The sequence below is a fragment of the Eumetopias jubatus genome, unplaced genomic scaffold (assembly GCF_037043125.1).
Source record: "Eumetopias jubatus isolate StellerSeaLion01/CBP00866 unplaced genomic scaffold, mEumJub1_p1.0 scaffold_2, whole genome shotgun sequence".
Classification (NCBI taxonomy): domain Eukaryota; kingdom Metazoa; phylum Chordata; class Mammalia; order Carnivora; family Otariidae; genus Eumetopias; species Eumetopias jubatus.
Genome location: NW_028274808.1, coordinates 132,216,075 through 132,238,036, shown reverse-complemented (window position 1 = coordinate 132,238,036; position 21,962 = coordinate 132,216,075). Strand labels below are relative to the sequence as shown.

At 43.5% G+C, this 21,962-nt stretch overlaps 1 protein-coding gene across 5 annotated transcripts in view; it reads left to right on the top strand.

Annotated features, from left to right (window-relative positions):
* Positions 1 to 21,962, top strand: part of AFF1 (ALF transcription elongation factor 1) — a 201,251-nt gene that overhangs the window by 168,439 nt on the left and 10,850 nt on the right. For all 5 annotated transcript variants that reach the window (XM_088021117.1, XM_088021113.1, XM_088021116.1 and 2 more), the window contains 6 exons: positions 1,631 to 1,787; positions 6,782 to 7,741; positions 17,019 to 17,122; positions 18,099 to 18,354; positions 19,064 to 19,155; positions 19,316 to 19,376. In XM_088021117.1, the coding sequence (XP_087877243.1) occupies positions 1,631 to 1,787; positions 6,782 to 7,741; positions 17,019 to 17,122; positions 18,099 to 18,354; positions 19,064 to 19,155; positions 19,316 to 19,376 (1,630 nt within the window). The remainder of the gene's footprint in view (positions 1 to 1,630; positions 1,788 to 6,781; positions 7,742 to 17,018; positions 17,123 to 18,098; positions 18,355 to 19,063; positions 19,156 to 19,315; positions 19,377 to 21,962) is intronic.

Here is a 21,962-nt window from a genome sequence, read left to right as displayed (position 1 = left end):
ATGGACAAAGAGTTAAACTGTGTGGTAGTGGTTGTACTCCTTGACATGTGGTCATTCATTCTGAGACAAGCACAGCAAGAAACCCTTCCTGCCGAACAGGTGATGTTATAGTTCATGTGGAGGAAGATCATGTATTCATAAGCTCTGCTCATTTATTTATATTCTGTCTGTTCCGTAATTTCTGGTGGCTTGTAATGTCCCATAAATTATGATGAAATAGCCTAACTTAAAAGTGTAGGAAAAGAAAAAAGGAAAAGTGGGCATAAATCAGAAGCAGCAATAACATTGAAAGTGCATCTCATTCATCACTGACTTAAGCTACCAGTGTAAAAGTGATCACAAACTTGATGTAGCATTTTTATATGAGGAAATTACATCATAGTGTAGTGTGTGTGTTTTAAAATTACTTCAACTAGTGACTTTAATATTTTTTGTTCTACTTTAATAAACAGTATTATTTAATAAGTTATTTAGTATCTTAGGTAGATGTGGAGGCTTTCAAAAGATTATAGTTATTGATTTACTGCTCTGGCTGATTCCATCTGGGGCAAGCTTTTAACACAGGTTGTTAAATTCTGTATGTGTCCAGAAGTACGATCAGTGTGTGTTTTCTCACTGACCTAGAGTTATTGCCGTATTCTTTTTTTTTTTTTTTTTTTTTTAAGATTTCATTTATTCATTTGAGAGAGACAGAGACAGAGCACAAGCAGGGGGAGAGGCAAAGGGAGAGGGAGAAGCAGACTCCTCCCCGCTGAGCTGGGAGCTGGACATGGGGCTTGATCCCAGGACCTGGGCATCATGACCTGAGCCAAAGGCAGACGCTTAACCATCTGAGCCCTGATTGCCCTATTCTTAAAACTTGGAGTAGTTAATCTCTACTTCGGCTGGTATTTGGGGGTGATCCTAAGCCTCTCATAAAGAAAGGCCTCTTTTATAATTCTGCCCAAGAGTGTGACTGGATTACCTTTGAGGTCACTTTCTAGAGGAACACCATTCATATTCAATATATTATATTTAGTAGTTCTCTGGCTACCATTTGGTTAGTTTTCATATAGAGAATAGAGGGAGATTTTAATGTATTGGCTGTCTTTTTATAAATTAACTTCTTTGGCCTAATATATATCCATTTAAAGGAAACTTAAAGGGTCAGAAAGTAAATATTTTAGGCTTTGTGGGCCATCCAGCCTGTCTTGAAACTATTCAACTCTACTTCCATAGTGTAAAAGCAGACATAGATAATACATAAAATAATGGGTGTGGACATGTTCCAATAAAACTTTATTTAGAAAAATAGGCGGCCTGTCCGTGCTGTGGTTTACCGAATTCCGATAGAAAGCACTACCGTTGAACGTAAATTTTGTATAGCTCACAGTATTCTTCAGGAGCAAAATTCCACAGGCTTCTCTTCTATGTAGTTATTTGGTGAGCTATTTTAAGGATTTTTCACTGGTTTTTGAGCCCCTCTGGGCCTTTCTCTCAACTGGATGGTATGGTAATTTAGTAATATTAGGTAATATTGAGGCCCTTTCTTTTGCGTCGCAGAACAATGGCCAAGGGGGGAAATGAGTAGAGAGGGACAACATCCACCTTGTGAGGTGTCTTCAGATTCTCTCTTGGGGTTACTTCACAGTGCTCCACAGTCGCTTCCGGAAGCAGCGGCCTCAGCACATTCCAGCAGTGCCGAGTCAGAGAGCACCAGTGACTCAGACAGCTCCTCGGACTCGGAGAGCGAGAGCAGCTCAAGTGACAGCGAAGAGAATGAGCCCCTAGAAACTCCGGCTCCTGAGGTACCGTGTCCCCTCCAGGAGGCAGAGAGGGGAGCTAAGATGGCCGCGCTCTGTCTTCCGGGGCTAGAGTCGGCTGTGGGCCAGTGCTGACCCTGGCCTGAGTGGTTCTGTCCCATGGGGCAGCTCTTTTCCTACCCCCCGGGCCGTGTAGAGCCAGCCATTTCTGTTTACTTCTTACCAAACATTTGGCCCTAGAGGTTTGGGAGAGCGGTCTTCTCTCTCCTGTTTAAAATGATAAGTTCTCTGTTGCTGCTAGTGTTGTTTGGAAGAGCAGCTCACTAAGAATGTTTGCACACCATTTTCTTTTCCCTTCTGTTGAAAAAGAAAACTTGTTTTTTAGTAGGCTGCTGTTTCAATCTTAATGAAAATTCTTTTTGAAATTTCAGGAATGCATGAATTAAGGAAATCAAAAGGAGACAGCCCAATTTGGCAAAGGGCAGGAATGTGAACTAGAAATAAGTCATCAGAGGTTCTATTTTTGAATCACTAAAAGCCATGCATTAAATTGATGGCGAAGTGGTTTTGCCAGGGTTGTGTTTCTTGCTCCCTTTGCTCCATGTAAAACAGGGATAATTGTGTTTCCCTGTCACCCGCCCTTGGGACATCGATGTTGTAAGATAAACCGATGAGACGGCAAATCGCAAGCACCAAGTTTATCTGGAGGATTTATGCTATTTTTTACCGGATCGTTGAGCACAAGAAGTTTAATGACAACAATCAGGGCTGCCAGATGCCCTCAAAACTTGGAGTAGCAATGTAAAAATTACGCGGGGGAAGACTACTTGGTAAAAAGGGAAGAAAGACATTCTTGGTGAATTAGACCAGCTTATGTAGTGAAAATTACTCTGCATGTTTTAGATGGGCATCCTGGGAAATGAGCCTTTCTGGTTAAGAAAGTGTTAAGGTTCCCAGTATTTGTCTCGGCCATTTAGCAACCGAGGCAGTTCCACTAGAGCGTTAACCGAATGCATCTGGAGGACATGTAGTGAGCCTTAACAGCCGTGGCCAAGGGCAAGGGAGGCTGGGAAAATAACCGAGTGTCATTTTTTTGTTAGATATGAATTTATGTCTGGCACAGAGTAAGTGCTCAATAAATATTTTTTGGAGTGAATACACATGAATCAGCATTAACTGCACTTAAAATGCCTTTCAGATTTTGGAAACTCCTCAGTATATTTCTGGGGGCTGTTTCCTTGTGTGATACTAATTACTGTTGAAATCATTTTTCTGTGCCTCAGGGAAAAAGATACTGAATATGCTCTGCAGACAAATTGTGTGATTGTTCCCTTTTATAAGATCTTTGCTTTATGTCTCACCTTATTGAATTAGAGAAATCTGCATGCTTGTTCAGTTACTAAGAGAAGGAAGAGAATTGGATTAAATAATAAAATTCTGTTCAAATGAAATGGAAATGGTACAGATTTGGCTGAATAATTGAAACTTGAAAGAAAAATTTAATCTGGTGTTTGTATTAATGAAACCATTAGATCTTACTGCTCAGAAGGTTACTGGAGTAGATTTAGAGACTCTTAGTTAAAAAATAAATGTTCCCATTCTACTTTATTTTTTTTAAAGCACCTTACCAAATAGGCTCAGATTTGTAGCTTTGTGTTGATGAGCAAATCTGTCTAGATTTGGGCACAGTTTGTATGTCATGTCCTGACACTTGACTTCACCAGAAATATTTTGTCTGGGTCTAGATTTTAAACCTTTAATTTTTCCCAGTGTATTTAACTACCTTCTCTCCTTCAATACCTGCCTTCTTGTAAATCTCCTGTGTGAGAGTAACAATTCCACAATAAGCCACAGTTACTAGTTTTAACTCTCTCCCCTTTTTTAAGTCTATTTTTAGATTTTTTTAGAGAATTTTACTTCTTACAGCTCCATTTTAAGGTCATTTGACAAAGTAGTCTAGTGATCTTAAGAGATCTGAAATGTCCTATGCCTGTCAGTGGGTGGGCGGTGAACTTGGGGGAAAGGCTCTTTCAGCGTCTGCTTTATAGTGTGAATCAAAATGTGAATCTCAGCTTTTCAAAATATGTAGGACGAGTCATCTTTTTCCTGCTTCAGTTCAGAAAAAATGCTTCTATTCTCAGTTATCCAAGGATCTCCTTACTTTTCTAATCTATTCATTGTCCTTTTTCTTTTTCTGTAGTAAACTACCTTTGTTGATTTGCCTCTTACACACTTGGTACTTTTGCATGAATTATTTGACTTAGCTCTCTGCCAACCCTGTGAGATTGGGAGCTGTCTTTTCACCTGTAAAAAGGTAGCAACACCCAAGATTCAGGCCCGTGGCCATCTAACTCTGAAGCCTTTTTTCCTGTGACACTATGCCTATCTCTCACACCTCTCTCCTTTTTCTTTCATTTTAGGACTCCTACTCACTCATAATGATGATGATTTTACTAAAAAAAAAAAAAAAAAAAAAAAAAATTTGTGCATAGCTCAGAACTTTTTATTCAACATCACAATTCATCCTAAAATACATGAACTTCTGACAGTTTGAGGGGTTAGACATAAAGGGACGTGCAATCAAACATTTATGAAAACACCTAACGAAGACCAGTCTGGTATTTTTTCATGCCCAGTGTGCAGTGTTTGGGTTGCACCAGCCCCAGGAGGCTGGCGATGGGGCGCGAGGAAAGGCAGGGCAAGAAGGCAGAGTCCAAACCTTGAGCCTACCTAGCACTTAGACTTAAAATTCACTGTGAAATCAATTTGAGTCAATCCCTAGTAAAAGTTTTCCCCATCCCAACACCCAAATATCTGACCTTAGGAGAATTCTATACCTTTTCTGTCTTTATAGCAGGTCTGTAGAAAGGATTGGCCCTACCCTTTCTTCTTGTCTGGGCACATAAACTCAATTTTACCCTGCAATTGGGCCATATGCCTCCCTTCTGGACATTTTTAGGACCACAGTGGAAGAAAATGTGTTTTATTTCTGTAATCAGGACATTCCTTTAGTAGGACATTCCTACTAAATGTATCTTATACTGCCCTGTTTTGGGGTGGGGGTAGAGCAGATGTTATTTATACCAGGAATGACTTTCCTTTTTGGTTCATGAATAAATACTCTTCTATAGAGCATGTCAGTGATTCAAATGGGGCTATAAACTTAGCCCTGTTGAGAGGTCCATACCCGTCCCAAAGAAGAGTTTGAAGGGTTTGGTTCCTAAGGTAAGTGGCAGGTGATATATCCCAATGCCTTATCCCCAGTGAGCCACCTGGATTACCACACCCTAACGTGTTTGCAGGAAATATCGTCTGACAAGTAGGTATTGGGTGCTGATCTTTTCTCCACCCTTAACTGTCCTCCTGTCTTGTTCGAACATGGAATACAGTTTGAGATCTCCTGTGGCAAAATAAATGCCTGGCACATTAGAGTAGTTCCCTTCTTCCCCTCCTCCCTGCTCTGAAATTCAAATGAGAGCCTAGATGTAGAGTTGATATTGAGGAGATCTATTATATTAAGCAGCAATAAAAGGGTAGGCAGAAAAAACAGTTCTGCAGCCCTCTTTGTGGCCGAAGTTTGGTCCTACCTGGTTCCTTAAAGTTCCTCTTCTACTGTAAAACACCAAGCCCAAACTACCTACCTGATCATTTTATTACCTAACTTTTTCCTGGCTCCAAACTCTTTACATTATATCCACATGTCTTGATGTGTTTTTAAAGAGTTGAATTATTTGGAACGTTCCACTCGGGAAAATTGTTAGCAATCTTTCCCTGTAAAATACCATCCGCCTACTGGAGCAGTCTCCTTATCCATCATCTAACCAGTTAAATCCCGTGTGGACTATCTTTCAGTTAACTTCCTCTTGCACTGTGTGTGTGTGATTTAGTCATTCATACAAACCACCCATCAGAATGAATGGATTTTAAAAACATGTAGCATGTTGGTGATGTAATGCCCTTTCAAAAGGTGTGATCATTGCTTACTGTTTTAGACACTGATATATTTCCATATGGCATAAGATGTATGGGTACAGTAGTATGCCTAAGTAAGTATCTCGTGTACACCACTATATGCAAGATATAATAGTGGAACTTGGAGATACAAATGTCATTGGGTCTTCTGTTAATAATCTACTTGGAGAGACATGTTAGGATACATAGCAACAAAGATTTAAACAACAGTTTAGATAGCAGAAGTCAAGAACTTCTCTGTTCGTCAGATTAGATGTACATATAATCAGTCTAATCTCACTGCTTTTAATTGCTCTGGAGCCTCCCTATGTTTCTTAGAAAAATAGATGCTATTCCAGATAAGATTGTAACAAGAGACTTAATGTTTGATTTTTAAAGAATTCAGGTGGGACTAAATTTAGGGACCAGTTTAATTGGTTAATGTGACGTCACAATGTGACGTCACTTGTTCTTTTACCAAGATGCAAAGTTTGAAAATCAGGCTGTAATCCATGATATACTGCAAACCTTGTCATGTATAAATGTTTAATGTTTTTAAGTAAATAAAAGAGATGAGGTCAAGTCTTGAGGAAAGTCATTTTCAGTTGACAAGTATGTCAAAAAACAGGGTAAAGCCTATAGGTGATCACTAAGAATTATTTATTAGCCTTCTGAAATCCTTTTGATAAAAGGATTCTGTTTATTCTTCATTTCTCCCTTTATTTTCGGATAGTTTACGAGCTGAAATGTGTCAGTTCTCAATTACACTGTAATTACCATTAGGACAAAATACTTAATATTACAAAGATTTCTCAGCAGTGGTCAGTGGTGGGTATCTCATGATCTGTCAGTAGTCAATATCTGCTACAGCAAAAATTCCTGTAGCACAAACAGATTGGAAGATTGGGTTAAGAGTTAATTATTAAGAGACTCTGACCTGTAATTAGAGAAGGATAAAAAGGACTCGAATTCTTCGGTTTTGGAATGATTGCATCTCCCTGGGAGAGTGCTGTACAATTGGTTGACTAACACAGAAGAGCTTATCATCCTTGGTCAGTTCACATTTTTCTCTTGTCCTTTGTTTTTAGCCTGAGCCTCCTACAACAAACAAATGGCAGCTGGACAACTGGCTGACCAAAGTCAGCCAGCCGGCAGCACCCCCGGAGGCGCAGGGGAGCGCAGAGCCCCCGCCTCGGCACCCCGACAGTAAGGGCAAGGGTGGGGACGACAGCGGTGGCCCCACCCCTGGTCACGAGCGCTCGGAATCCAAAGATCCTCCCCTCAAAAGCTCCAGCAAAGCCCCTCGGGGCTCCTCTGAAGGCCCCCACACCGGCAAGAGAAGTTGTCAGAAGTCCCCCGCGCAACAGGATCCCCCGCCGAGGCAGACTGTCGGAACCAAACAGCCCAAGAAGCCCGTCAAGGCCTCGGCCGAGGCAGACTCACGGGCCAGCCTGCAGGTGGAAAGTGAGCCAGGACCCCCTCCGTACGGCTCCAAAGACCAGCCTTCCAAAGACAAGCCCAAGGTGAAGACGAAAGGGAGGCCCCGTGCCGGAGAAAGCAGAGAGCCCAAGCCCGCGGCGCCCAGCCCCAGTGAGCGGAAGAAGCACAGGAGCGCGCCGCTGGCCCCCTCAAAGGCGCTCTCGGGCCCGGAGCCCACGAAGGACAATGCAGGGGCCAGGAGCCCCGAGCACTTTGCCCTGGTTCCCCTGACCCAGAGCCAGGGCCCACCCCACGGCGGCGGCGGCGGCGGCGGTGGCAGCAGGACTAGTGGCTGCCGGCGCGCTGTGGTCGTCCAGGAGGACCGCAGGAAGGACAAGCTCCCGGGGCCCGCGAGAGACCCCAAGCTGCTGTCCCCGCTCAGGGACACTCCTCCCCCTCCAATCTTGATGGTGAAGATAACTCTGGACCTTCTTTCCCGGATACCCCAGCTTCCTGGCAAGGGGGGCCGTCCGAGGAAACCCGAGGACAAGCAGCCCTCCGCAGGGAAGAAGCTCGATTCGGAGAAGAGAGGCTTTGACAATTCAAGCAAGTTGGCCAAAAAAAGAAAGGTGAGTGAAGGGGGCCTGGCCTCCCTCTGCAGTGTGGATTGTATGTGCTGTTGGCCTGGGGCTGGCTATGACCCCTGGGTTGTCTTAGAAGCAGGAAATCTTTGATGTGATGTAGCCTTTGCTCCTATACCAGAGTGACCCTGTCACTGTGGACCAGCATGCTCCCCACTCTGCCCCCGGGCATTGGCATATGCTAGATCCTGCAGCGATCCTGCTAGTTGGAGAAAAGGTGAGGCAGACGTGGAAAAGGATATCTTGTTATAGGATAATGTAGCATTTTGGGTATCCTTTTATTTTTTCTGCTAACAGTGGTATTTACCACCCTACCCATTATTAAGTTTTGCCCTAGAAATTAGTATCTTACATGAACTGAAATGTTAATAAGTATTCTGAATTACTGAAAGAACTGCTATATGCTAAATTTTACTCCTGTGGTAGGATCCTTTTTAATACTGATACTACATCTATATTTTAACTCATGGCTGCCTGACACCTCATTAATTTGAAACTACCAGATTTAGAATTTCTGACCTCTATTAAAGACTTTTATCAATAAGCAGAACATTATAAAGAAAGTTACAAAGCTATTAAACTCATGGTTAGGATTCCTTGTTGAGTAATACTGGACTGATAATGATATATTGTGCGGTATTGAAACTCTGTCATTCTAGTTATCACGATTTTTAGAAATTTCATTTAAGGAACGAACATAGTGGGAAAAGAACAACATTCATGGGGCGCCTGGGTGGCTCAGTTGGTTAAGTGTCTGCCTTCGGCTCAGGTCATAATCCCAGAGTCCTGGGATTGAGCTCCAAATCGGGCTCCTTGCTCAGCGGGGTCTGCTTCTCCCTCTCCCACTCCCCCTGCTTGTGCTCTCTCTCTGCCAAATAAATAAATAAAATCTTAAAAAAACAAACACACATTTATACACTACTTAAGATCCTGAGTTAACCTGGACATACCACTATTTTGGACAGTCTCCTTCCTTCCTATATTCTGAATCAGTGAGCTCCTGATATACTTTTTTGCTGATGCTTCATGGTAAAAGATAAGTGAATTTTTCCCCCAGTGGCATTCCAACCTAATCTGTTCAAGATTCAGAGTGAAAGGCACAAGAAGGACCAAATCTTTCCTGCTGACAAGGGATAAAAATTTTTAACACTCTTATAAGTACACAAAAAACTTCTTCCTCAGTCGTGGAAGTTGAGCTAAGAATAGCAAAGATCAAAAAGATCATGAAGCCTGTTGTCCTGTCTGTGATTTGACCAGTTACTCTACCAGGTTAAAAATATAACATGACTTTATCAAATAGCAAAGCGCGACTCTTTTCTTCAGAAGCTTGTTGAATGAGACGTGAGGGTGTGTATTACCACCATAACCGCAGCCGGCAGCTCAAGCTGGGTGGTGTCCAGTCCTCATTGGTGGTGCTGTTTCAGCTAGAAGAGGGCATATTCCCATGTCAGACAACTTTTAAGACAGTCTGTGTGTGTGTTAAAAGTGTAAAACTTTATGGATGAATTTGTGATGGGCCCGGCTAAGAAAAAGTTTCCTGCATCTCATATCCCCAAGAAAGGTTAAAAAAATACACTCCTTGGGGGCACCTCTGACTCTTGGTTTCTGCATAGGTCTTGAACTCATGGGTCATGGGATCAAGCCCTTCGTCAGTGGGGAGTCGGCTTGAAGATTCTCTCCCTCTGTGCCTCCCCCCACTTGCTCTCTCTTTCTGTCTCTCTCCGTCTCTCTAAAATAAACAAATCTTAAAAAAAAAATTGCACTCCTTTACCTCTCCTTCCTCCTGGGAAATCTTTTTATCACTTATCCCCCAACTGTCATGATCTTGTCTAGTCTCACCTTCTGCATTAGCTGGAGTGGGGAGAAGTATTCACTTCTAAAATACTTACTAACCAGGTGGGAATGTTAGAAATTGGAGGCTCCCCAGACAGTTCTCAGCCCAGTCCGTACCCAAGTGCGAATCTAGAAGCAATTGACTGTAACTCTGGAATGGGAAACTCAGCTCTCCCTGTTGAGTATGTGAGCCGTGCACTCTCAAAAGCTGTTCCCAGCCCTTGGCCTTGCTCCACTAGGGCAGCTCATTTAGCTCTCTGTCAAGAGGATGGAGAAATAATGACCCCCTCAGCTGAGTCAGATACATGCTTTCTTGAATGCTTTGGCAGGCAGCAGAGATATCTGCCCCTGGGAACAGTTTGCCTCTGTGCTGTGATACCGACAGGATCAGGGTCTGAACCAGTGGTTCCAGACCTGGCTACACGTGATGGTCACCCCAGGAGCCTTTATGGCCGACCGCAGGGTTTGCACCTTCTTCCTTACCCCCCTCCATTGATGTTTTCTAAATCCTAATGTCTAGCGGAGCTGGGAACCGCTGGAACAGAGCCATACCACAGGGCTGAGGTTGCACAAAGCTAGTTCTTTGGATCGAGACGTTTCTCCAGTGTGCTCGGTTTTGACATCATGGATCTAGGCAACGAGGAATTCCTTGCCTAAAGTATGTCACTAGTTAGAAGCTGTCAGATAAGTCAATTTAAAAATAATCCAACTGTATACTTATTTCATGATCAGCAAATCCTGGTCTTTCGGTTTTGTTCCTGCTGGGTTCCAGGTATTATGAATATTGATCATATGAACCTGAGCTCCTTCCCGGTGTGGGTGGGCTCCCCCCTTTCCTGTCGGGACCCTGACTCCCACTGTTCCGGCCTTCCCCACAGAGCGCCTGCTTTCCCCCAGCATGTGTGCCCAAGCCCCAAGGCAGGCACGGCTGGTCTGTGTTGAAGCCTGAGCACTTTTCCACAAACCTGGATGGTGAAGATTGTTCATTGCTTTCATTTTCAGTGTGAACGCTAGAAAAAAAAAAAGCTCTCTGAGCAGTTGAAGAATGTGCCTGATCCTTCACATTAGTGAAATTTTTTCTTCTGTATTTTCTTTTTTAATTTTTCAGTAGACTCCATGCCCAACATGGGGCTCAAACTCACCACCCTGAGATTGAGTTGCATGCTCTGCTGACCGAGCTGGCCAGGCGCCCCTGAACTTTAGTTTTTCATTTAAATTCTGTCTGTTCCTTCTGTGGTGCAAAATTCAGCAAGTATTTTCGGAGGGTTATCAGATCCTTAAAGCCATTTTAGACTTAAAAGCAGGAAAAGATCATCCTAAGGACAAAATGGTGGATGATGGCAGTTCTGCTGAAGCTGTCACATGTGGCCCCTGGAGAAAAGTATTTACTACCTTAAAGGACTGGGCAGGGGGCAGTTCATGATGAAAAATGGAGAAAACTTTGGGAGAAAATAGGCATGACTTGACGTAGTACTCCCTACAGAAACTACAAATTTCATCATCTAGCTTACGGTTTAGAATTTAAAATACAACTTGTATTTTCATTTATATAATTTGTAAACCAAGCTTATGTTTTCCAGGCTAGGAAGACATGGAATTCGGGAAGTACAATAGAATAAGTACAGTCAGTCGAGCACAATTGAGAGTGTTCTAACAACACACCTAACTTGCATAGCACTCCGTGCATGAGTTAAGCGTTCTAGGCACTTTTGTAGGTAATATCTCTTTTAAAAAAAAAGAGTTTATTTACTTATTTGACAGGGAAAGAGAGCACAAGCAAGGGGAGCGGGAGGCAAAGGGAGAGGGAGAAGCAGGCTTCCCCCAGAGCAAGGAGACTGACGTGGGACTTGATCCCAGGACCCTGGGATCATGACTTGAGCCGAAGGCAGACGCTTAACCGTCTGAGCCACCCAGACGTCCCTATAATATCTCATTTAGTTTCACTCATTGTATAGATCGCCTCTCAAATAAAATGCCAGACTGTCCTAACCATTATGTAGACAAATATCTGAACAAGGAGGTATATTCATTCAAGTCTGCCTTTTTATTTTTCTAAACAGTTGCTTCACTGACCAAGAAGCTTTGGCATTTTTGGAAATTACGTTTCAGAACTATCATTTATGTCAGTTTTGGGGAATGGGAAAAGGAAGTTATGGGATGTGGTGGGAAAGTGTGCATTTTTATTGCTTGCGGATGGTTGGTTCAGTCCCTTCCTTCTATCCAAGATCTGACTGTCTTTCCTTGGATTGTTTATTCAGACTAACATTTCCAGTTAGTCTTCTCCAAAATCAAGGGTTTGAAAGTCATCCCTTATAGTTTCCTAAAGCCACTGATGTCTGATTTCTTCATGCCTTGTTAATTGCCCTAAGAAGAGCATCATAACCGAATAAGCATGGTTGCCAAGGCCGTTTTAAACCATTCTTATGCCTGTGTATTTCCTCACCAAGAAGAAGGGGGGAAAGTGGGTTAATTTTCCTTTTCTGTAGTACTTATCCCAGTGACTGTAATCTGTCTTCTCAGTAAGGCCCCGCCCTCGTTCTTGGTACTGATTGGACCTGGTGTCCACTGTGTCATCATCGTCTTAGTGAACCCCTTGCAGAGGCAAATCCCGAATTTCCTAGAAGGCTGCTTCTCCACTTTTCCTGTCCCCAGGTGCTTGCTACCAAGCCCTCTTGCTTCCCTGAGGGAGGTGACGGTCTTAAAGTTTGAGTGCCAAGACCCTACGGGTTACTTGCTCAGCTGCTTCCTTTTCTACAGGCGATCCAGGAAGGCGCTCACACACTTGGCTGCTTAGCAGAAGTAGTTCTGGAGCTCGTGCTGACTCCTCCCAGTCCAGTGATGTTCTTCTCTTTCATACCTGATGGTTGGTTGGTTGGTTGGGTTTTTTTTTTTTTGTTTTTTTTTGTACCCAGGTGTCTGGTTGGGGGTGTTACTGGAGAGAGGCACAAGGTCACAGCTGAAGATCAGTGTACTGACCCTGACAGAGTGCCGTCCTGGCTCAGTCCCTCTGTTGTTCCCGCTCCTGCCACTCCCGTGTGCCACATCCTCACCCCCACCTACCCTTCTATGTCCATTGCCTTTTCACATGCTCCTCGGCTCTGTCATAGCTAAGCTCCTGGTAGAAACTCTGTGGCCTTAAATGAGTGTCCGTTTTGGAAAAGTTGTCTTCATTTTCCCTTTGCTACCTGTAAGTTCTTAGATAGCAAGCCAGGTGCTGGGGCAGGTCGGAGGCTGCCCTGAGGTGTTCTTCAGAAACCGGCTTGGCCCAGCACAGCCCCCCTCTTCCTTTTATGGTCTTTGTACACGCCCTCTGCTGTACTCTGTAGAGGGCGCAGCATCTGGCAGGTAATCCTTGGCCTCCTGACCCAACGGGTTAAGAAAAGTAAACAAGTTAGTGAAGGACCAGTCATCAGCCAGCAGCCTCCTTTTGTTGTTGATGCAGTTCCTGTTGAGATGCTTGTCCTTTTGGAAAGAGGGAACTTCCAAAGCCCAGAGCTTACACAGGGTTCCCTGTAACAGGGTTTGATCTGTGGCTAAGCCACAGGGCACATGAGACTTCCTTTTCCTCTTGAAGGGTACATCACTCTTCTCTCATTTTCAAATGGCTGCTTGTCCCAGAAAAATCTGAAGAACTCCTTGCCTCCTGCTTTTTGGTCTTGAAATTCAAGACTTCATTTCTTTCCACTCAGTACTGCTTGGTGCCCTCTTTAATGGCCCTTTCCTAAATCCAGCCACTTAGAGTTGTAGCGCCATCCTGCTTCCTGGGGCCTCAGCTGTGCCCCTCAGCCGCTCAACTTACTTTCTGTGCCACTTGACAAATACTTACTCTGGAGAAGCCTCTGTGATTGTTCCAGACAGAAGATGACAGGGTTTCAAGTGCATAGTGTACAGAAACACTGACCTCAAGCCCACAGGCTTGAACTCAGTCAAGCAAGGACAATCACCAGAAGGGGAATGTTGCTTCATTGGGTTTAATGGCTTAATTTCTGCCAACTTACAGAATATGATCAGTTTGTCAGTGCTGCCTATCAGTGTCATAAGCATATTACGCCAGTAAGTGCCACCACAGGTGTTAAATGTTAGTGTCAGTGTTTGTGTTTGTTGATTTCTTGGGGTTTTCTGGCTGTTCTCTTGAGTCACCAATTGGCACAAGCCAGAGGTATGTCCAGTTCGTGAGGGTTGACTCACTGTGAGTCTTATTTTCATGTGTGGTGTATAAGGTCTGCCACTTTGGTTTATAGTCCTAACCAGCATGTCCTAAGCAGTGTGAAGATATACAAACAAAAATGAACTCTCATTCCACCTCTGAGGTTTGGTGGTGTTTTGTTTTGTTTTGTTTTGTTTTGTTTTGTTTTAAGGAAGTAACCTTGTGGACAGTTGATGTCTAGTTTTCCCATGGGGACTTATCTATGTGTCATTAATTGCCTAGAAATACCTTCCACTGGAAAAAGTATATATTGCTATCTGCCACATGTACAAGTTAATATCTGTCTGGATATTTCAGCAAATTCTGTGACTTTGCCCAGAGAGAAATCTCCCATCATCTCTCACTGCTTGCTAGGCCAACTTTCCAGCCCTTAATCTAAGACGGAGGAGAATTCACTGGGCCCACCCGTGGCAGAGACTCTTGGGCACAGTAGGTTCTTAACTGACAAGAATAGCAGGGTTCTATTTTAACTCAGTCATTTCCAGTTTACTCTGTCTTCTCTGCCAGTGTTGACGGTCTCTCAAGGGTCGCCATTACAAGTTGCTGGATGGGGATCTGTGTGCTCTGCGGAACTGCCGGAGGCTTCTCCTGGCATGTGCCAGCACCTTCCATTTCTTCTGAATTGTGCTCCAGAATTCTGCTGCTGGCCCATGACGTCCATGCTGAGGCCACAAGAGAAACAGCTCTGTCAGATTCCCTCGACTCCTTCAGCTGTGCCTTTAAGACCCTGTTTGTTTACGTCACATTATCTTCTTACTAGGGTCCCCCAGGGTGCTTTTTCTCTAGTCTTCTGTAATAATTATATTTCTGAGCAACTGGTTTGTTTTTATCTTCTCTAACCGGTACATTTTATGTTTTAAATTTTATTTTGTTAGAGGAGGGAGAGGTGGGGGGAGAGAGAGAGAGAGAGAGAGAGAGAGAGAGAGAGAGAGAGAATCTCGAGCAGACTCCTGGCTCAGCACAGAGCCCGACAGGGGCTCAATCCTGCAGCCCCAAGATCATGACTTGAGCCAAAATGAAGAGTCAGACACCTAAACGACTGAGCCACCCAGTCACCCCTAACCTGTACATTTTATAATTCCTTCTTCGAATTGGCTAATTGGAAGTTCAGAGCCTAATTTGCAGAGTGGCTCTAGAAAACTGTAGTACAATACTGTCCACTAGGAATACAATGTAAACCATATATGTGATTTTAAATTTTCTAGTAGCCACATTAAAAACTATAAAAAGGCAAGAGACCAGTGAAAATAATTTTTAAATTTTTATTTAATCCAGTATATCTAAAACATCACCACTTCAACATTTTATCAATATAAAAATAAGTATGTTTCCCATTTTTGCACTAAGTCTTTGAACTCCGTCGCTTTGGATCAGCCATGTCCAGGTTCTGTCTGGATGCTGTTGGGGGGGCCATTGGGCTTGTGCCGGCCATGCAGAATGAGTCTCGAGGAGGGTAAAAGCCTTCCCTTGGATTCCATTTCTCTTCTCTCCCCATATTTTCCCTTCTTCATATTCTCACTTGTTCACACACCAAGAGATTAGAAACCTGTATCTTTATAAGCCACCTTGAATGATCCATTTTGAAACAAGAGAGAAAGTGTTTTTCCGGAGGAGAGCTGAAGGGCTGAATGGCCGCGCACACTCAGACACATGTGTTTGCAGAATGTCTGGTGGAGGAGGGGCACATTTTTCCTATTCCCCTTCCTTTGAGCTGCTTATTCATGTCTGGGCAGAGCTTGAGCCTGCCCATCTGAATTTATTCATTTTTTCTTGGAGAAATTCAGGGAATGAGGGAGAGACCAGTGGTGAAAGTCGGGGCCTCCCACAATGTTAATTTGAAGAATGTTTTTTTTCCTCTAAGGCTTTAAGAGAGGATTTCAGGTTTTTTAGGGATTGTCCTAGATTGACTGGGTAGTGTCCCAGATTTCTCTCTTGGTGAACTGACAGTTGGAGGAGTTTAGTTCTAAATGTGCATCAGAATTAATTGAAGGACTCCCACCAATCACTTTATTGTCATTTGCTGTTCTTCCCATGGAGCGGTTATGTGAACTCAGACCAGTGGGAAGGAGGCCGCCATGAAGTCACTGAGTCTATGTGAGACTTGCCATAAACTTGGTCTGTACGTTGACAAGGGGAAAAGACTTTTGCCGTGAAAAATTCTTTGTTCTCTTAATCATTGTGTGTGTTTAGCGTGCGCTTTAGTTGGTATAAACAGATGTTTTTGAGGTATGTGACTATAGATTTAAATATCCCTTCTGTTTATATTCTTCCCTCATTAAAATTACACTTATCCTTCATTTTTTTTTTTTTTTTAAGATCTTATTTGTTCATTTGAGAGAGAACACAAACGGGGGAGAGGCAGAAGCAGACTCCCCGCCGAGCTGGGAGCCCCGATATGGGGCTCAATCCCAGGACCTGGAGATCACGACCCAAGCCGAAGGCAGACTCCCAACCATCTGAGCCACCCAGGCGCCCCTTATCCTTCTTTTTTTTTTCAAATTTTTTGAAAAATAGAAACATGTGTCCCCATATATGTATAGAGAGATATAAAGACAGTCTCTTAAAAAGACAGAAAGAATGACAGTTGTGTCAGTGAAAGAGGAAAAAAAAAAGTTAGCTGGAATCCCAAAGCAACTATTCTTACTTTGTTGTATGTCTTTCTAGTCCTGCCTATAAGATAGAGACAGAGGGTTTTGTAACCCTGTTTCTTTCTCAGCAATATACTTGTTTTTCATTAGATGAAAAGTGAGCTTTAAGTACTCCACTCCTAATTTTATACAAAGAATAAATTAGCAGGCATAAGTGTATGGTCCTTTCGAAATAAAGGGGGATGTCCTTACTCATAAAATCATCCATTGTTACTTGCTGTGAATATGCATGTTTTATTGATTCTTTTATATTTAGAAAAACATCAGTGATGTGTTGGGGACTCTTACTTAGCCTTCCTGTTGCCAGCTATTACTTAGACATAGAGATCCTCCCTTCCCTGGGTGGGAAGGGTACTCCTTCCTTGTGCGAGAATCTGTCTCAGGACAGATCTCATCAAATCTCCATTGTCTGCTTCCCTCCACCCCCCAAAACACACACAGTATAGGTACTTAGAAGTTTGCTGTGTGTGTATAGATGTCGTCGAAAGTCCAATGACTCATTACCTTTGCTGTGAAGTCTTTTGTTTTGTCCGTACATCTGTTTGTAACCGTGTACTTTGTTATGCTACACTAATAGGCTGAAGCAGAGAAAGACCATGATAGCAAGAAAGCCAGACTGGAGAAAGAAACCAAGTCACAGTCATCATCTTCATCCTCCCACAAAGAATCTTCTAAAGCAAAGTGAGTATAGAGATTAGCAACCGCCCTGAAAGGTGATTGAGTCTTCCCAGGCCTTGAGAGGGCAAAAACATTTTTCTTCTGCGGTAGGAGTGGATCAGCACACTGTTGGGCTCATTTTGATGAGGCGCTAAGTTTGTTTCATGTTGCTTTTATCCATGAGGACCTTTTGGGAATTAACAATTCATTGAGTCCAAGCTTAGGTTTATCAAAGACATTTTAACTATTGAAAATTTCCTGAACATCTGGAAGTAATTTCTTTCTAAAAGAATTTTTCATAAAAACAAAGGTGCTATTATTATCCCTACTTTGCGGAATTGGAAACAGAGAAAATGACTTGTCCATAGTCAAAAAATTCATGACAGATGGAACTGGCACTTGAACCCTGGGAGCCTGGGTTCAGTGCTCTTTCTTCAGGCGATTCCTGGGAGTGTCCAGGCCTCTTCACTAAGTCTCTTGCTTTGGAGAGAGGTGGGGGACGGGGGGTAGTTCCAGGAAGGTGTGACTATAAACAGTGACTGTTATTCACTCTCTGGTTTATTCAGGAAATCGCTTCATACGATGACTTGGCAAAAGAAAGTGCATAGTGTCACTGGGTGGGAGCCCACAGATTTGGGAGGGAGGGAGCGGGGAGGAGGGCGAGAGAAGGTGGCAGCTGGCTTGGCCGCTTGTCAGAGAAGGGTACAGGTTAGGGAACAGCTAATAAGACTAACTTGGTTGGGGGGGGGTTGGGATCTGTGGAGACTCTGGGAGCTTAGTGACAAACCACACAACTTAATCCATTATTCATAGATCGGACTAGATCTTTCAGAGGTATCCAAAGTCCCTGAAATTGGGCCTTTCTACAAGAATGGATTTCATGCTCTGTGATTTCTTAATTTTTGGTGTTGTCGGCCATTTTATCTTACAACTAAACTACTAAAGTTAGGTGGTTCGGGTTCTGTCTTAACTTAAAATTTTGCATGATGTTTCCTTCCAGAACACCCAGGCCCTCCTCTGAGCCCTCAAAGAAGGAAGCGCTTCCCCCACCACCTGCATCATCGTCATCGTCGTCCTCCTCGTCCTCCCAGAAGCCAGCCAAGCCTGCACAGAAGAGGCCAAGGCGGGAAGGCGACTCCTGCAGCCAGGACCCTCCCCAAAGTGCCAGTAGTAGCAAGGGCAACCACAAAGACTCTTCCGCTCCCAAGCACAGAAAAGTCGAGGGGAAGGGACCCGGAAGCAGTACAGAGCACAAGGTAAGTGGGGGGGGGTTGGCTAGAACTTGTGGCGTGGAACCCATCATTACATCTTCACTTTGAATTCCCAGGTAAGAGAAGTTCCTAAGGATGGTATTTCAGAACTATTCGTCCCTGCAGATAAGGCAATGATGAGTTGTGTTTAAGGTTCTACCACGTTTTAGAGGGAGAGTAAAAAAGATGGTTAATATTCCATGTAAGTTTAGATGTCAGTTTATTCTTCCTTAACGAAGTGGTTCAGAGGTGAAAAATCAGAATAGATTTTTGTGTTAATTTTCTATCGGGTGCTTTGCAGTAAAAAACGTTACCTAGCTTAGTTCTTGGTTCGCACGTTTGGTATCAGATACTTTGGTTTTTGGTTGTAATGGGAAAAAAAAATAGCCACTTTCTCAAATAATAGTCAAATATAAGGTCCTTCCTTCCTGCTAACCTGGGGTGGGGGGGGCACTACAAGAAAATGTAACGTTTAGCTTTGTTGAGTATCTGTGCTCTTGGACATTCTTGTCTTACATCTTTTTGGTCCTCAGTACAGTCAGTACCTACAGTTTCGGATGAATCTAGCTGGGAAAATGCTTAACTAAGCTGCATTGTACAGTGCTTGATTTCCTCTTTTTGAACTACTGTTTTGGGCTAGTTTAGAGGGGTGTGGTACCTTTAGGTCGATGGTTGTAACTGTTGGTGTGTGACCTGTATGACGATTTTTTAAAAGGGACCTTCTGGAGATACTGCATATCCTTTTCTGGTGCCTTCTTTGCCAAATGGTAACTCGAAACCAGGGAAGCCTCCAGTGAAGCCTGACAGGTAAGGGCCTGGGTCCTCCTGTTTCCCCTGCCCCTTCTCTGCTTCCTCCCTCCCCCCCCTCCTCCCAGCCTTTTTCACCCCCTTCGCCTTCACTCCTCTTGTCTCAGTCTAGTAATTCCAGGTTCCTCTGACCCACTGCTGATCTTTGCTTCTCTTTCAGACAACAAGCAGATTTTCACATGAAGGAGGCCAAAAAGTTGAAGCAAAAAGCAGAGTTAATGGTCAGTTTGGCTCTTTCATCCCTTTGGTAGAATGTTTTCTGATAAGGTCTCTGTGGTCTCATTGAACTCCCTATCACTGAATGGCGGGGGGGGGGGGCGCGACATGGGTCACAAAGTAAAGCAGGATCAGCAGGTCTTAAGAATCGAGGGGTAAGGGATTCTTAGTGAAATTATTCGCTTTGACTCAGTCTGAACATGAGTGAATGAATAGACAGGGTACCTAGTGACAAGTTTCACATCTAAATGAATGGAAGTTAGATCTACCTGGTGGTGTTTGCTTTAATACACGAGGGCTTCCTCGTGCCACTGAGTCAGCTCTTCGGCTGTGGGAGACGAGTTCTGCTATTGAAAGTCGATCAATTTGTGTTCGGCCTAAAACGTTTCAGAAACTGAGGTAGTCTGTGCTCCCAAATTGTCTTAACGCCCTTGAGATAATGGCCCGAGGAAAGAGTAGACCGAGTGCCGTTCGGTAAAATTTGAACATGAAGGTAATAATGATTGCAGTGTGGGTATACGTGCTTTTACAAAATGAGCTCTCTTTCCCCAGTGGCTGCTGGGATGTTCTGGGAAGCGGTGCTTTGTGGTTAATTGCATCCACGATTGAATGTGCTGTTCATCCCTGCTGCAGTGTGATTACATCATGCCTGCCCTTTGTCGTGTTCAAACATCTGAGGCTCGGGGCCTTTTATTTATTTCATGTGTGCTCTGAGCCCCAACCCCTGCAAATACTATATATTGAACCTTATACACGTGGGAAGAGCGTAGTGCCCCTGAGACCCCAGCCTGCGCTCTCCACCCCAGTCTGCAGGCAAGCATCTCTCCTCAGATCCTCAGACCGGCTAGGGAGGGCTGGACCGAGACCCTGTTATCAGCCCCTGTTCATCAGGGCAAGATGCTTATCAAGGCCTTACTATACGGGAATGCTGTGAGGGGTTCAAAGATCAGCCTCTGCCTCTAGACCTGTCTCCGGAGCAGCCCCGTTCCTAGGATGGCCGCATCTGCACCAAATGTGACAGTGTTTTTCCTGTCTCTGCCTTCCAGCTCCCCAGAGCTGGTGCCAGAACTGTGAGAACCTTTTGAGTTCTGCAAAAGAGTAAATATTCAGTACTTTGTCAGCCGGTTGTCTAAAACTTGCCCTGACATTGGACGCTTTCAGCCACTAGATTCCTTCATTATTTTTTTTAAATATTTATTTATTTATTTGACAGAGAGAGACACAGCAAGAGTGGGAACACAAGCAGGGGGAGTGGGAGAGGGAGAACCATGCTCCCGCGGAGCAGGGAGTGCAATGTGGGGCTCGATCCCAGGACCCTGGGATCATGACCTGAGCTGAAGGCAGACGCTTAACGACTGAGCCACCCAGGCGCCCCAGATTCCTTCATTATTCAAACAGTAGTCCAGGGGACTTTGTTTTTGTTTTAATTAATTTATATAGATGCACCTCTTCTTCCTCCCTGCCTAAGCTGCCCGCATATCCCAGTGTGCCCAGTTCAGTCCTGGTTTATACCTTGTTGCATCTCATTTTAATAGCTAATAATAGCTCATTTCACTCTGAAAATATGCTGGTTTGGACAAAAGCCCAAATGGGCAGCCTCTTTATTCTTTAATTCTCCTTTATTTGCACAAGGACTCAAATTGGTCCATTTTGCGTTCCAAATCATTAAGTGCACCACTGAACATAGAGGAGTGTCTTTTTTTTCTCTGCGTCCTACTCACTGTTGAAAAGGGAAGTGAGGCCGCTACTCTTGAACCCTGTCTCCAGAGCTACCCAGGGGGCTGTCACAGGAATGTTTTCGTTCTTAGCCTTACAGAATACTTCCCTCAAAGAAGCGGATATTGGCAATTTTTTTTTTTTTTTTTTACTATAGTTCCTTTTGTTTATACACTAAGGCCAGTATAAATCTTGGAATTTCCATGAAAGAGATGGCATTAAATAAACAAATTGAGGAGTTAAATTCTCACCAGTGAAGCAAACCAGTAAAACCCTGTACTGCTGGTTTAGTGGGGGTGTGCCAATTTGATCTTTACTCTTTCTGTCACTAATTTTTGTTTTTTTTTTTTTGAAATGTAAAACAGACTTTTTATTAAACATAGAAAACATATTTTTCAAGTACAGGAAGTTGACAGCACTTAATAAATACCATACTTAATGTTTCAAGTTTTTCTTAATTTTTCCTTATTTTTTAATTCTAGTTAGTTAACATATAGTGTAATACTAGTTTCAGGAGTAGAATTTAGTGATTCATCACTTACGTATAACACCCAGTGTTGATCACAAGTGCCCTCCTTAAGAACCATCCCCCATCTGGCCATCCCCCACCCACCTCCCCGCCAGCAACCTTCAGTTTGTTCTCTACAGTCAAGAGTGTTTTATGGTTTGCCTCCCTCTCTGTTTTTATCTTACTTTATTTTTCCTTCCCTTCCCCTATGTTCATCTGTTTGGTTTCTTAAATTACACAAGAGTGAAATCATATGGTATTTGTCTTTCTCTGACTGACTTATTTCATTTGGCACAATGTCCTGTAGTTCCATCCACGTTGTTGCAAATGGCAAGATTTCATTCTTTTTGATGGCTGAGTAAGACTC